Source organism: Pelodiscus sinensis, chromosome 7 (genome assembly GCF_052426305.1).
Source record: "Pelodiscus sinensis isolate ZL-2025 chromosome 7, ASM5242630v1, whole genome shotgun sequence".
Taxonomy (NCBI): domain Eukaryota; kingdom Metazoa; phylum Chordata; order Testudines; family Trionychidae; genus Pelodiscus; species Pelodiscus sinensis.
Window position 1 is genome coordinate 64,954,120 of NC_143058.1, and position 15,846 is coordinate 64,969,965.

The window sequence follows — 15,846 nt, forward strand, 5'->3', positions numbered from 1 at the left end:
TTTCAAAGTAACGCGATATTTCGAGCCAACCCTTATCCCTCATGCAGCGAGATTTACAGGGATGGACAACAGAGTTCCTGTTATTTTGAAAAATACTTCAAAATAATGGGTGGCTTGTGTAGATGCCAGGTTGCTATTCAGGATACCGCCGGTATCCCGACATAGCAATGCAATGTAGACATACCCTATGACACTGTTCTTAACTCTCTCCAATTTTAGTTCATTTTTTTCTTGCTTTTTACATTTGTATCAACACTGAACAGTGTTGCATTAAGCTGATAAAAGCAAGGACATAAATTTGCCCACTCCTAATGTTCCTAAATATCGCAACAGAATGGAATCTTTCACTCAAAGTGAAAAAAGACAGACAAGGTATTACAGTAATAAATATTGCAAGACAATGTCACATTACGTTCATAGTTAATCTATTTTAAGATCTTTCAAAATATCCAACACAGTAAGTACAAGTGAGATCGTCATGTACAATTTTCAGAAATTAAATTTAGATACTGGGGAAAGATTCACTAGAATATTAAGTATGAGATTGTTATGAGCATTCACTGTTATGTAGGTATCAATTTTGTATATGTTAAAATACTGATTGCAAATCAGTGATGTATTTCAGCATAGAAGGCAACAGTTTAATTTTTTACGTAGTACTTGCTGGCTGTCAAACAATTTACTGCAATGTAAATAATTCAGCAAACACACACAGTAATGTCACTAAAGGTGTATTGAGCACAGAGGAGATGGATAATAAAATTGAATGGTAGTGCCAAATTTGGGACTGAAGTGTGTTAACTGTTGAGATGTACCAACTACTGTCCAGCGTGTGATTAAACCATAGCAATGACCAAAGCACTGTCAGCTAATTAAAGTAGAACAGCAAATCTTGTGACTATAACAATCCCTCCACTAATGCCAGCAGGCTGCAGAACATAACCAGCATGACAAAGGATTGTTTTAAAGCCAATTCCCAATAAAAATGTTTTGCCACAGCAGTTACTTAAAGCAAAGGAGAGCCAATTATGAAAACACTGTTTTATACTAGAGATCACAGTAAGCTTTTACAAAAATCTAACTGCTGACAAAGCAGCAAAAAAAGTCCTGGGCTTTAAAGTCACTGTAACATTCCATCATTTTCTTTTCAAAGCAAACATTCCATACTGTACCTGGGTGATATGAACAGCGGAAACCTGGGCAGAACACACAGACGAGTGACTTGGAGAGTTCGGTAAAGATTTGCAGGGACCTATTGAAAGCTGCTGTTTCTTCCTTGTTGCCACAATCTTCTGGGCAACTAAAACAACAAGAGAGAAGTATGTAAATGATTAAGCAAAAGTGTAGGCTACAAAGTATCACAATTCCAAGTGTACAGAACACAGACAGAAAACAGTTAATTCTACACTGCTAATCTGCAAGGTTTGGAGTCTTAAAATTGAAGGTATTACTTTACAAAAGTCTAAGCAGGCAGTCATTTTAAAAATGAGTACTCCTGTGGCACCAGAGAGACCAACAAAATATAAACATAAAAAATATAATTTTATATATATAATGAACTTTTGAGGGTAAAACCCATTTTTTTGTTCTTCTGTGGCATGCTCTTCCAGGGAGTGAATCCAAGTAAAGTGAAAACACGGTTCGGGACTAATCTCAGGGTACATCTAGACTATATGCCTCTGTCGCCAGAGGCATGTAGATTAGGCTACCAGGCATAGTAAAATGAAGCGGCGATTTAAATAATTGCCGCTTCATTTAAATTTACATGGCTGCCGCGCTGAGCCGACAAACAGCTGATTAGCTGTTTGTCGGCTCAGCGCGATAGTCTGGACGCGCGGGTGTCGACATCAAAGGTATTTGTCGACCACCCAGGTATACCTCATCCCAGGAGGCTTACCTGGGTGGTCGACAAATACCTTTGATGTCGCCACCCGCGCGTACAGACTATCACGCTGAGCCAACAAACATCTGATCAGCTGTTTGTCGGCTCAGCGCGGCAGCCATGTAAATTTAAATGAAGCGGCGATTATTTAAATCGCCGCTTCATTTTACTATGCCTGGTAGCCTAATCTACATGCCTCTGGCGACAGAGGCATATAGTCTAGACGTACCCTCAGACTAACGCTGTTGTAGAACGAGATCTGCAGATTAGCTTTGGGTCATGAATAAAAAAAAGTTAACATCTTTAGATTGTTGGCACAAGAAAAAAAAAAGATTTCAAGCTACATTTGAAGTGTAGGACCACAGAGTTGGAACATATATGTGGGGATTATCAGTCTATTTCATATTGTGAACTACATGTCCCATCTCCCCATTTGTGAAGGCACTGAATCGGTTTTCCTCCTATTTGCAAAAGCATAGCATCTCCGTGGGAATACTCATCATCATCATCATCAACCTGTTCTTTGTAGGTAGAATGCCGCAGCTCAGTGGATGCCCAAGAACTGAACCCTTCTGTCTTCACTAACGGTACAGATTTGAGGTTTTTGGGAAGGACACAGAGGCTGATTCACATCAAAATCCAAGGTCACTTGAGCAGAACACTTCCGATATAACCTCAGAGCCATTTTATTGCTGTGAAAGACTGCATATTTGGTGAGCTCCCTGTTAATCCTTCTGAGGTGATGGCCACCTAGAATGGTGACTATCCTGGCTAAATGGGATAAGGAACGTGAAGACAAGCGTTCCAATGGAGATCTTGTGAGACCTGAGAAGTCATGTCAGAATGGGCCTACTCACAGATGAGAAAGTTCTAACGAGCCCTTTCAAACAAGACGAGCAGTCAGAGGATTTATGGGCACCAAGTGAACCTGAGATGAACTCACTGAGACCCCCAACGGTTTTAAGAATAAAAGACACTCCAAAATAATGGGGATGTCAAAGTCCTCAGCAACTGATAATTGTGAACAGATTGAAAAAAGTTTTCACTTGGCTATGTAACATTTCCTACTAGACTGCTTTCTTCCATGTATCTTGCTTCACACTGGGCTTCACCCAGTGAAATTCCTAACTGTCAGGGTGGTCAAATATTGGAATAAATTGCCAAGGGAGGTGGTGGAATCTCCCTCTCTGGAGATATTTAAGAACAGGTTAGATAGACATGTCAGGGATGGTGTAGACGGAGCTTGATCCTGCCTTGAGGGCAGGGGGCTGGACTCGACCTCTCGAGGTCCCTTCCAGTCCTATGATTCTATGATTCTATGATTCACACTGGCATGAGCTTAGTACACAATCCACATGGTATGAACCCCAGGCAATGTTCTATCCCAAGAACAACGTCCCATAAGGGACAAACTAAATGTGACGCTAAATTGTAACACCTAACAAAACTTTCACAATGGAAGTCAGGAGAAATCACTAGAGGTTTGCCAAAGCAAAAGCACTGTTTCAGCAACCGTCATAGGAGACAAGGAGGAACCAGTAGCACCAGAGGGTGCAAGACCCACCCCTACAAATATCACCAGGGGAAGATTTTCTAGCAGCAGCTCATGTGATACACACACACCTGGCATGGAATCAACATGAGGAAGCACTCAACGAAGAACCTTCTGTGTGTGGAATGGATGCATCTGTGGAGCACAAGGAGAAGGGTGCAGGTGCAGGTGCAGACTAAAAGCCATTGCCAGCAAAAAGAGGGCATCTGGGGGCAGGGACAATCCTTTCTCCTGCAGTGTGGTCTGAGACAGAACTCTTTCAATGTCCACCAAGATTACCTTGAACAGAAATGATTGCTTCACCTCTCTTGATAGGTAGGGTGCCTACTTCCACAGTGCACCACATGAGCCCAACAGCGCTACAAGTACACTGGGTAATTCTCTGTAAAGAGATGTATTACTGCAAGGTTAGTTGGTGAATGAAGAGTGCAAGTGGAATATTCTTGCATATCCCGAAATGGACATGTGTGTTATTCTACATCAAGAATACGTCATTCTCCACTTCACCTAAGGAGCTCACATATATTAGCTTTAAAATTAATGCTGCAGAGGCATAAACCTGAGCAATCTTTAAAAATTCCTTCACTGGATCAAAACAGTCAACTCTGAAAAGACACCAGGTATAAAAGACTGAAAAGGAGAGACAGAGATATATTGTTGCTGACAGAGTCCCCATATTACCAGTGCTTCAAATTATGTCACCTTTCCGGCAGGCAACTGATAAAATATATCCACATTATTTATGAAATGAGAAGAGTCCATCAATAACTAAAATTACAAAAATATTATACTGTAATTCCTATTTTAGACCCCTATTTTTTCAGTGTGCAACACTAATATATCCTGAAAAATGAGAAATTCATTCTGAAGATTAAGGAGAAATTTTCAGCAACACAAACAAAACCACTCGAACAGACTTAGAAACCATTAAAATTTCATTAAATATGGAGCCTTCCTGTAACAGCTTTATAGTTAGGAGTGCAAGATGGGTTCATTTATCCACACCTTCCATATAACATTGGAGGAGAGAAGTACAGTATTTGTGGGATTACTTTCAGGACACACCTGAATATTTTTGAAAGTTAAGGCTTCGGGAAAACCACTTTTAAGCTTTGCATGCTTTAAAATTAAATTTTGAAACTTTATTTAAATTCTCTATCTTTTGGGTCACTGGCTAACCATAAGGTGACAGTACAATTTTAAAATTATATACAGCTAAATCAGGGTTTCCCAAATATAGGTCGCCATTGCATTTCAAAGGGATTGCCAAGTGTCTCCCCAAGTGGCTCTGCCCTCGCTTCCCCCCCATTTTTGAATTGCTTTGGGTCACCAAGTCTTCCTGAATTGTCAGAATAGGTCCCCATCTGGAAAAGGCTGGGAACCGCTGAGCTAAATGAAGACTAAAAGCTACAGCAGTGGCCAATCAGCTATACTGTTTATGAAAACTAGCTTGCTTAGCAATGTTCAAAAGCTTCAGAGGAGTAGCCGAGTTAGCCTGTAACTGGAAAAAAATTAAAAAACAACAAAATAGTTTTCAGATGAAGAAGTGGGCTGTGCCCACAAAAGCTCATGATCCCATCTACATGTTCTGTTAGTCTCTCAGGTGCTGCAAGACTATTGGTTGTTTTGAAAGTTTCTCTTAGCCATGTACACTTTAAGAAGCATAGGTGGCTTAATGGGTGCCTTCTCCCCGACCGGCCCTGCTTCCCCATGAGACTCCCGGCTGTCTCCTGCTCCTATCCTCTGGGGCTCTTTGGTCCAGCAACCACAGATGTTGCTGGACCAGAGAGCTGTGGATTTGAGAGGTTCAATCTGTACTGTCATATTTCAGGCATTCAAACCACACACACATGTAAAAAAAGTACATGGCCTACACACAGGCATCTACCGCTGGGCTACACCCAAAACCAGTTTTCGACACTTTTGAAATAAAACTGCAATACATTCTAAAAGACATGTTGACTCCTTATTCTCCTCTATGGGTTGATAGATAGGCTACCCTCAAGGTTTGCAGCTCCCTGGGAAGGTAAAATATACTATCTGGCATAGTGCGATTTCTAGTGCACATACGGAGGTCAGAAACAGTAGATTAGTTTTTCCTGCCTCACTGTGGAATTATGGATTGGAGAAAGGTGTTATTGGACCATATCTGAGAACAGGATGGGATCTGGTCGAGTCTCCTGACCACAGTGAACAGTATTCTGAATAGAGAAGGGTTGAACTATGCTTGTTTTGGTTTGTCTTGCTAATAAAGGGTATGAGCAAAGGAGGACTGTCTGTGGGCCATATCTATTTGCTGGTTCACAGCTTGAGATTTGTTTTTTTAAATGGCCCAGCCAAGGTTATGAGTATTGAGACTCTGAATTGTACAGGAAGCAGGGTAGGTGTATAAAACACAGTTACTTCCAAAGGAGCCTATAGTCCATTAGCTCTGCCCATACCAGCATCTGTATTTACTGCAACCATTGTTGCTGCTGATATAAGATGATGTAATTAAATTCAACAGTATTCAATCTCTGTCTTGTTCAGATGGTATAAAAAAGATATTTATGTAAATGAGCCGATGATTTTCCCCAGTACATTATAATATAGACACAGATACTGTTCAGTTGCATATGCATACAATTTCTTTCCAAATGAATGTAATTTTAATAAGGAAGTGGTCTGCAGCTTATGTTTTTCATGTAAATGAATGATGGCATAACCATGATTTAATGAGAATACGTTTATAAAAAATGGCTCGTATATACGAAGAAGCAGCTTCATTAGTTACATCCCACTTGCAATAGGCCTCTTATCATCCAGAAAGGATATCAATTAATTGTTCTTCTTCTAGCATATTGATCATAATCGTCATCAGCTAATCATGTTTAAATTACAGAGGGATATCGCAATACTCTGTCATGTCAGAACTATTGGTTTATTGATCTGGCGTTATGGAAGCCATATATTAGAATATTTTAAAAATCATTATGTGAATTCAGAGAGCAAAGCTAAGGTCAGATCTTCACTATGCATGTTAAAGGCCAATAAGAAGACCAAAACGGAATTTAAAAAAAAAAAAATCACACAGATAAATAAAGGCCAGCTTCCTTGCAGAATTTCCTTTTTCTGTCTTACACTACCCATATTACTAATTAAGGCAAATATTTGTTTCTTTCCTTAAATGGCACTGAGGGGTTACCAATTACACCATAAACATAGGTACCCACATTTAAAACATTGCTCCTGCTCACTTTCCAATTTACTATTTAAGGAAATCACAAAACAATTCATAATAAATTGCAGATTATTTAAAACTATCATAGGGCACAATGTTATCCTCTCGACTTACGAACTGCTCTTTGAGCAATAATTATTGGTCTCAGTCACACTGTCAAATACCTCTGACCTATTTTTCCTCCGAGACTGATATGTCCCTAAATATTTCCCACAATAGGTAAAATATTCTTACTCAAGAGCAAAGGCCACACTAGGTAGCAGAACAGCAGACATAAGCAATTGGTGCAAGAGTTGTTTTTCTCTATCCGTCTACCTGCTTCCACTCAGGATGTTGTTTCTCTCACACTTCAAAACACCAGTTACCCCAGACGCCAGTCTTCTAGAAGCATGCCGTTTTTTGAGGTGACAGCCTAACACAAGGACACAAAAGTCCCGGAAGTCAGAAGAAACTTTTTCCTCTAACTTCTCCATCTGTCTGGACATTTACTATAGTCATCCTCACCCTAAACTAGTTGTTCTGACATAGGTGGTACATGTGCTTTTCCTTTATCTGATGACGACATGGCTATCAGGGTCACAATCCTAAGCTAGGATTTGGATGGCCTACTCCAAACCATCTTCTCCCACAGTTCCTCTGAGGAAAATCTTTGTGAAAAGGGGTGTGTTTCAAGCCAGCTAAGTTAATACCAGCAGGATGCAAGAGGGACAAGCTTCTCTGATCTCATTTTAGTGCTATTGAATGGAGAATGCATTTGGGATTCCCACAGATAGTCCCGACCTTCAGACTTTTTAAACTCGTATCCCAGAAAAACGTGGGAATGGCAGCACCCATATCTACCAGCTCCCTGTGTTACTCTGTGCTGATCAACATGTTACAATTAGAGAGTCGCACAAACACAGTTCTGCATATCTGCTTTAGAGCCACGGATGTGGATATCCACACGCACAAATTTCGCATCTGTGCAGGACTTTACCCACAAAACCTTGCCTTAAAGCTACAATGTGAGGCAGCATCTGAAGAGTGAAAATCCAAGCAAAGACTAACTGATGAAAATAACTTTTAGAAACTCAGACTGATGTGTAACCTACCCAAAAAAAAAAAAAAAAAAAAAAAAAAAAAAAAAAAGACCCACAGTTCTGCAGAGTTTAATCAAACAAGCATACATTGAACAGAATGAACAGTATCAAAAATCAAAAATACGGGATACTTGTGCTCAATGTGACCAAAGCAACACTGGGACAACTTCTCTTTATAGTTATAAATCCAGAAATGTAATGTACTTTTAAACCCTGCATTTTTTTTAAGAGGGAGAAAATGATCTGCCCATAACTGAACCCCCTTCCCAGCTGTCAAACCTTCCCCATTCTGACAAGAAGTCTGGTATCTCTCCGAAGTTGCCAGTTCTTCCCAAAACAACTCTTCTCCACTCAAAATTATACAACCTGATCTCATCTCAGACAGCAAACGCTGTTCTTGGCTTCTTTCATTACAGTCATGTAGCTGTCACCCCTTAATTAGATCACATATTCAATCTTCTATTAGCATTTTGTAGGACTGGGGTACCTTCCTTTGCATACTGTGGTGATAGGAGCCTTAGAAGGACCTAAGGAACCACCATGACCCTCTAACGTTTGAGACACATGAAACAAATGACAGTTAATCTGTGGGGTAATAGCTGAGCTGCCAACTCCTTCAACAGCTACTGTGCGGGAAGAGAATTGAATCCAAGCCTTGCCTATCAGTAGAAATGAAAAAGTAATTAAAATGTAAAACTACAGGCACTTAAAAATGCCAGAGATCAGCTGAACTCTTTCTGCTGCCATCTTTAGTTGAGGGGCAGTTGTTTAGAGATTAGGAAGGGAAAAATTAAAGGTAGCTGGGTCTGTGGCAAGTAGGGATGTTAAGATGGTTAACTGGTTAAATACTAGCCCTTAACCAGTTAACCATTTTAACCAGTTATGGCTGCTCTGGCCTGGCACAGCGGACCACTGCTGGAGTCCATTGGCAAGGCCAATTAACGGATAAGCCTCATGCTTACCAGTTAACTGGATAGCCTCCCTGGTGGTAAAGGTGGAATCTGTTCAGGTTATAACCTACCTACAACAGTATGTTAACTGGAAAGTTTATAACATACTGTGCTGGTGCATTCTTCAGATCTTTTTATTTATTACATTTTCTTCATGACTGAGGAAAGTGATCATAGGAGTAAGGCCCTATCAACTTCACAGTCCAGTTTCATCAATTTCATTGTCATACGATTTAAAAAATTATACATTTCATTATTTCAGGTATTTAAATCTGAAATTACAGTGCTGTAATTGTAGGGGTCCTGACCCAAAAAGGAGCTGGAGGGGCATTTGCAAGGTTACACACAAACACACCCCTTCCTCCCCTGCACACACAAACGCATGTAACTAATCACTATAGAAAGGATGTGGACACATTGGAGAGGGTCCAGCAGAGGGCAACCAAAATGATTAGGGGGCTGGAGCGCATGACCTATGAGGAGAGACTCAGGAGTTGGGTTTGTTTAATCTGCAGAAGCGAAGAGTGAGGGGGGATTTGAGAGCAGCCTTCAACTTCCTGAAGGGAGGTTCCAAAGAGGATGGAGAAAGGCTGTTCACAGTAGTGACGGATGGCAGAACAAGGAGCAATGGTCTCAAATTACAGTGGGGGAGGTCTAGGTTGGATATTAGGAAAAACTATTTCACTAGGAGGGTGGTGAAGCCCTGGAATGGGTTACCTACTGAGGTGGTGGAATCTCCATCCCTAAAGGTGTTTAAGTCTCAGCTTGACAAAGCCCTGGCTGGGTTGATTTAGTTGGGATTGGTCCTGCCTTGGGCAGGGGGCTGGACTTGATGACCTCCTGAGGTCTCTTCCGGCTCTATGATTCTACTTGGGTTAAATCTCTGGACTAAGATTCAAAGACTAAACCCCAGGTCACTGAATCCAGTGAGCAAATTAGAATTTGACCCTAAGCATGAAAAATAATTATTATTAATAATATAATAATAATACTGATCATATACATATAAAAAAAATTTCCAAAACAGGATAGATATTGAGAGGTTTCTTAGATAGTTTAAAGAAAATTGCATTCTCATTGCTTATAGAGCAGATTATATCAACTTCAGAATAGTGTGTGAGCCATATGATCTATCTGCTATATATTTAAGAGTTTGTGGGTCTGTGTGTCCATTGGCCTGCGAGTCCATTTGTTCAAAAACTCATCCTAAAGGGTAAGAGTTAGGACCACCAAAACTGGTATATAGCTTCCTCTTATCGTAACTTAAACCAAGGTCAACGTTTGGATTGTGCCAGGACAATGGAATGCGCCTGGAATGCTACTGTTTCCCATCAAATGGAAAGGGAGGGGTGTTACAGCAAGTACAGCTATACTCACCAATGACCACAGGGGGGCAAATAAGGCCTTCTGCTCCCCCTTCCCTGAGCCCCCTTCTCCTGCACCCTCTCACACCTCTCAAACCCCTATCCTGACTCCTGCACCTCCTGCACTAAGCCCCTCCACATCTCCCAACTCTGATTCCTGCACCCTCTCACACCCTCAGCTTCTTGCCTGGAACTACTCCTCACCTGCAACCCTGACTCCTCCACCCCCCACACCTCCAGATGTCTGCCCTGAGCTTCTCACATCCTCAAGCTGCTGCACTGACTCTTGCACCCTCCGGGACCCGAGCAACAATGCATAGGTCTTCTAGCAGATATATCAACTTAAAAAAAAATCAACTTGTAAATTTTAAAACCCCGATGATGTGTTATTTAAAAATAAAAAATAGTCATAAAACAGCAGCATAAAGCTAACACGCTACACAGTTACATATTTAACAAAGTGTTTGAATGAGGTAATTCATATGAACTCCTTCTAAAATAAGATGTCACTTTGATAAATAAGGACCACAAAATATTTAATTTTAAGGTCTTGTTAGATTAAGGCATGTAAAGATATTGGCTTGTATTAAGAGAGCAAATTTTCATATTTTCACAAAAAAAGGCCTTATTTGAATGCCTCTTTTTTCATGCTTGACCCTAGTTACAAAAACCAAGTTAACCTTCCTACTCCTCACAACTTTCATCTTAGCAGTGCTGTTTTGTTAGCAAAATCATTCATTTTGTAAGCATTTCCTACTAACCACAGATTCCTGGAAAGTAGTCTTTTCGCTTAAAAAAAAAAATAATAATCTTGAACAGTTGAATCAAGAATATTACCCTAGAGAAAAATAATTAGCAGAGTAGTGTGAAACTAAAGAAAATTCTACTTTTCAACATGAATATTGTGTTTCAAATCCAAGGTGTCATTTTTGTCATGTTAAACAGGCATTTAAGCAAATCGCTTTCCCTTTCCACCTCCACTCCCATATACACACACACACAGACGAGTCAGCCATTGTTGAAGCAAAAGTTACAACAGTTTTTAAAAACAAAACAAAGCACTCCTGCTTCTTTCTCAAGGGTGAATATATAACAAAGGAAGGTAGGCTGACTAGCCGAAGTCTGAATTCACATTAGGGAGGAACACTAGGTCAGCTATTCTCCCTGAAACCAAGGACTATGCCTCCATAATGAACCAAGTCCTCATTGTGCTCAATATTTGAGCTAATTGCCATTAGAAACACTGTTGCTAGAGTAACGACAGAGAGCTCTCTTTTGTTGGTTCAAAGGGCTGTTCATGTGTCAACTTCTTGTGCAGTATTAAACTTCTTTGGCAGGAGCAAATCTCATTAGTACAGCTTCATTCAAGTAAAGAAAGTTAGACTCCTGAGGGAAACATTCTTGCAAAAAGTCCAAAACACAAGATAAGAGAAAGATCTAGCTCTCTCTTTTTAAACTTGGAGTACAAGGACACTTCTGAACCACACAATAGGCTAGCAAAGTAAAATCTTGCCTAGTCTGGGGGTGAACAAATCTTTCACTATACCCATACATTTGTGAAAGAGTAAAAGGTGCAGCACTCTGTCCAAGAACGCCTCCTAAAAGGTAAGAGCTAGAACCACCAAATTCAGTAGGCAGCTTCCTTTTATCATAACTTAAACCAAGGTAAAGGTTTGGTTGTGACAGGACAATGGGCTATGCCTGAAATGCAACTGTTTTTCATCACACAGAAAGGAGGGGGCTGCTAGCAGGGACAATTATACTGTGTAATGACCACAGAGAGGCAGCAAGGGGCCAGAGCTGGAGGCCAGAACTGGAAGAGCTATAACCCCATTTGAGCAGTAAAGGGCAGGGATGGAAAAAGGGACAGTATTTCAGAGAGGGACAGCTATAACTGCATTTGGGCAGCAGGGGTGGAGGTAAGCTTCCCGCACCCAATGTCCAGTCAGCATGGTCCCCACCACAGCCAGACAGCTCCTGTACAAACACCCCCCACACGAACACACCTCGCTCCCTGCCCTGAGCCCCTCCTCAGCTCCCAATCCTGACTACTAAACCTCCCCCCCACACACACACACACAGCCCCCAGCCCTAAAGGACCCAAGCAACATTATAAACCAGTCCCAGTAGTAGTCCCTATTCCTAAATAACATACCTAAGCTTAATAGGTATGTTGGGGGGGGGGGGGGGGGGAAGAGAGGGGATGGAAGGAATATACCTATGATGACTGTAAAACCAGTTTCAGCGGAGCAGGAAGAATGAGATACACCCATGCACTCCTCCAACACAATCTAGTTTCCACATCCGACCAATGAACTCTGTTGATGACAATTTGTTTACTAGCCTTTCCTGAACAGCCATTATGCACAATATATTGCTAGAACTAGAGATGTACATTTGGTTTGTATCTTTATTGCAACTGTATTTTAGTTTAATATCCCATGTTTACAATAAATAAATGTTCAATAAAAAATAAATTTATTCTGCAATTACACATTACGAGCACAGCAGTAATAACTACAAGAATAGGCACTAAAACTAAAATGTTTGTGGAAAAAGGAAACATTAACATAAGCATCCCCTTTTAAAATCATTGTGCATGCTCTCTTAAATGCAAGTCAATTTCTAGGCCTAATAACTTTGATATAGCGCTTTTAAAGGAGAGCCTGCACTTATTTTAATATGTATGGTATCCAAATTATCATGTAAAACTTAAATAAATGTAAAACTAACTAAACATGCAAATCATACATCCTTTATTGTGATCCTCTGCATATCAGGTTCTGTATTCAAAAAGAATCAACCTAAAACCATTCCTCCAAAATAGCAAGTTAAATATATTTATTGTACATATCTGAATAGCTCTGTTTCAGGTGGGACTGGAAAACCAGTGAAGTTTGGTGACGAAGGTTCTTCTTGACATTTTCAACCAGTACAAAACCCTAAATTCCGAGTGAAAAATGTGTTCCCATGTGACTTGTAGTCTGGGTTTTCTACTGCATTTATGCAGCAAAATGACATTTTAAGACAGAAAAGGAGGTTTTATTTAACTGTTATGAACAGTTCAGTTGCATAGCCACGACACGGAAGTCAGGTCCAATATCATCTGAGAGGACCACCTCTTTTATGCAGCCGCATGATCAAGCAGGTCCTTCAGTTCAGAATAAAACTACAAAAAGCAACCAAACTATTTCTCTCTTTCCCAACTAAACTATTTCATGGTGGTTATTTCAATGGGAGATATTCTGTTTCATGTAAGCCAGGCTGCCATGACAGGTAAATTAACTAAGGCCTTGTGTGCATAATATACATTTGTATAAAATCAGAACATATAAAATATCATTTAACATACAGATTACTCAGTATTACAGCTTTTGTTAGTAGATATTCTGCCTCTTGTTATTTTTAATGTATCAAAAGAAAACTCCAGTTGAGAAGGTGTTAGCAGTTAAGTCATTACAGGGGTTTTATATTTAGTGCTATATTAGGGTTTTTCTACACTTACAGATAGCTCCACACTGCTGCAATCAAGGCAGCAGTGTAGATTCAGCAGGTCTGGTGAAGACCCACTAAGCTGATAGCGGAGTGTTCTTCAGTCAACTCCTGTACTCCAGATCCCCAAAAGAGTAAGTAAGTCTGAAGGAGAGCATCTCCTTTTGACAGTGTGCTGTAGACACTGCCATAAGTTGACCTGACCTACATCAACTCCCATTATAGTCAAGTAACTGAAATAAAATAACTTAGACCATTTACTGTGGTAGTGTAGATGAGACCTGTGTCTGCTTTTCCTGCTTCTACAGGAGGCTAACAGTCACATGCAAATCTATTGACTACCACAACATGAGCTAGAGTATTTGGTATTATACAATACCCATTTCAAAATCAGTTGATCATCAAAAGATAAGAATCCCTACTTCTTTCAAGACATACAATGGGAACCAAATGTCTGGAAATAGCTGGCACATATAACAGCAGCAGCATCAAATCATTGACACCTAAGATTGTGACCAGCTAGCCAAATAATCACAAAGAAGTGTTATGTGAATGATAATATAACACGGCCTTTCATAAATAACTGGCTTGGTGTGAAGTCCATCTGTACTAATATATATTATCCATAGCTCCGAGCACATTGTTTCTACAGTATTTCAAAGAGCATCATATTGAAAGAAAACTCAGCAAACCCCACAGAGGATCATGCACAACTCACATAACTGGAGTCCTTTATCTTCATGGCGACATTTTTTTATTTTTTTTGGTATGCTTCTAACAAAGACCTCACTTACCACTTGGCTTCTGACTGCCCATTCCCACTCACTGAGTTGAGCTGTCTGCAGTTCCCTTGGCAAACACAAACTGACCCTCAGCCGCTTTTTCTACCTCCAATTCAAAAAATTCCTTCCGGGAGCTGTACATGCCATTATGCCACCACTGGCAGTAATGGTCTGATCTCTCCAACTCAGCTGCACCCTCTGCACCAATCAGTATTAACTAGAAGACTGTAGAGACTTTGGAGCCTACCCCTAGAATTCTAATTCTGGCAAGACATGAGCCCTCAATTTGTCTCCATTTCCCCATCTGAAGTTCATACGTCATTATTTAAGTCATAGAAATGCTGGGTGGATTAGATAAAAGATTTTTAAACTAGGACACATTAAGTTAACATTGAAAAGCTAGTTTTTTAAAGCAGAGAGAGGGATTAGCCTTCCTGCCTGATTTAGCATGGCAAAGGCAAACTCCTTACAGTTCTTAATCAGTTTTAAAAATGAGTATCCTTTTAAACACATAGCTAGATTGGAATACACTATTTCTAATAAGCATCTGACATTTTCAGCACTCTAGTATATAGACTGCACATTTGCAGCACATACCATATAATGCCTCAGAATGGTTCACATGTCCTACTGAGCCATACTGCAAGATTAAATCATATCTTGCTGTAAAAATGATCTTAGATGACCAGTGAAACTTTCAAATTTCTCCTGAAATAACAAAGACTGAATTTTTAATCTGAGATTCAGTTCTTGTCTATATTCTTTTTATCTCATTGTATTAAAACAAATTTATCCTCATTTATGTCGCAATTACCTCTTAGGGCTGTTAATTTGCTAGAAATGAAGCTATTGTTTAATTGCTCCTATTAATCGAAGGATTTAAATGCTGACTGTAATAAACAGTTACCTTCAGGACAGAACAAAGTCAAGGCTGCTAATGTTAATTTTGGCATGGAGAAAATGTCTAATACAGCCAAGGTGCAAGTGGCAAAACAACAGGATATCTTTCTCCCCTTCTTACAAAAGCTAAATGAGTAAATGATACCATGTACATTTGATGTTTAAATGCATTAGTTTTAAACTTCCTCTGATTAAAAAAAGAAGAAAGAGGTTCAAACTTTTCAAATTAACATACTGTGATCTGATATAATCATTTATTCCTGCCCAAATGCAACAACAGAATATGCTTTGGTCACTGGTAAACCATGTTGCTCAAACCATAAATCCAAGGAAACATTTTTCATTTTCTAGAAATAATTGAAGTTACTGAAATCTTCAGTTTATAGCCTCACTTAGGACAGTAGTTGAATTTTCCATAAATTAGGACTAATTTCTGTTTCCTCATTCATTCTTGTAAGCTTCCACTTATTTTTCATATGTTAGTTTATTTTTCCTGGTGAAGTTCAAGCACTGCTGAAAATATTTGGTGCTTCCTCTTCCACACTTAGATTCATTTGTTGTTTTCTGGTGCTGCTTTTTTCCCTTTGGGCAAAGTTTACATGTAGGGATAGGAAAGCTGACCTTA

General features: G+C 39.8%; 1 protein-coding gene across 7 annotated transcripts in view; it reads right to left on the bottom strand.

Moving 5' to 3' along the window:
* AGAP1 (ArfGAP with GTPase domain, ankyrin repeat and PH domain 1) overlaps positions 1-15,846 on the bottom strand; it is a 496,396-nt gene that overhangs the window by 252,265 nt on the left and 228,285 nt on the right. For all 7 annotated transcript variants that reach the window (XM_075934057.2, XM_075934053.2, XM_075934051.2 and 4 more), the window contains one exon: positions 1,173-1,300. In XM_075934057.2, coding sequence (XP_075790172.1) covers positions 1,173-1,300 — 128 coding nt within the window. The remainder of the gene's footprint in view (positions 1-1,172; positions 1,301-15,846) is intronic.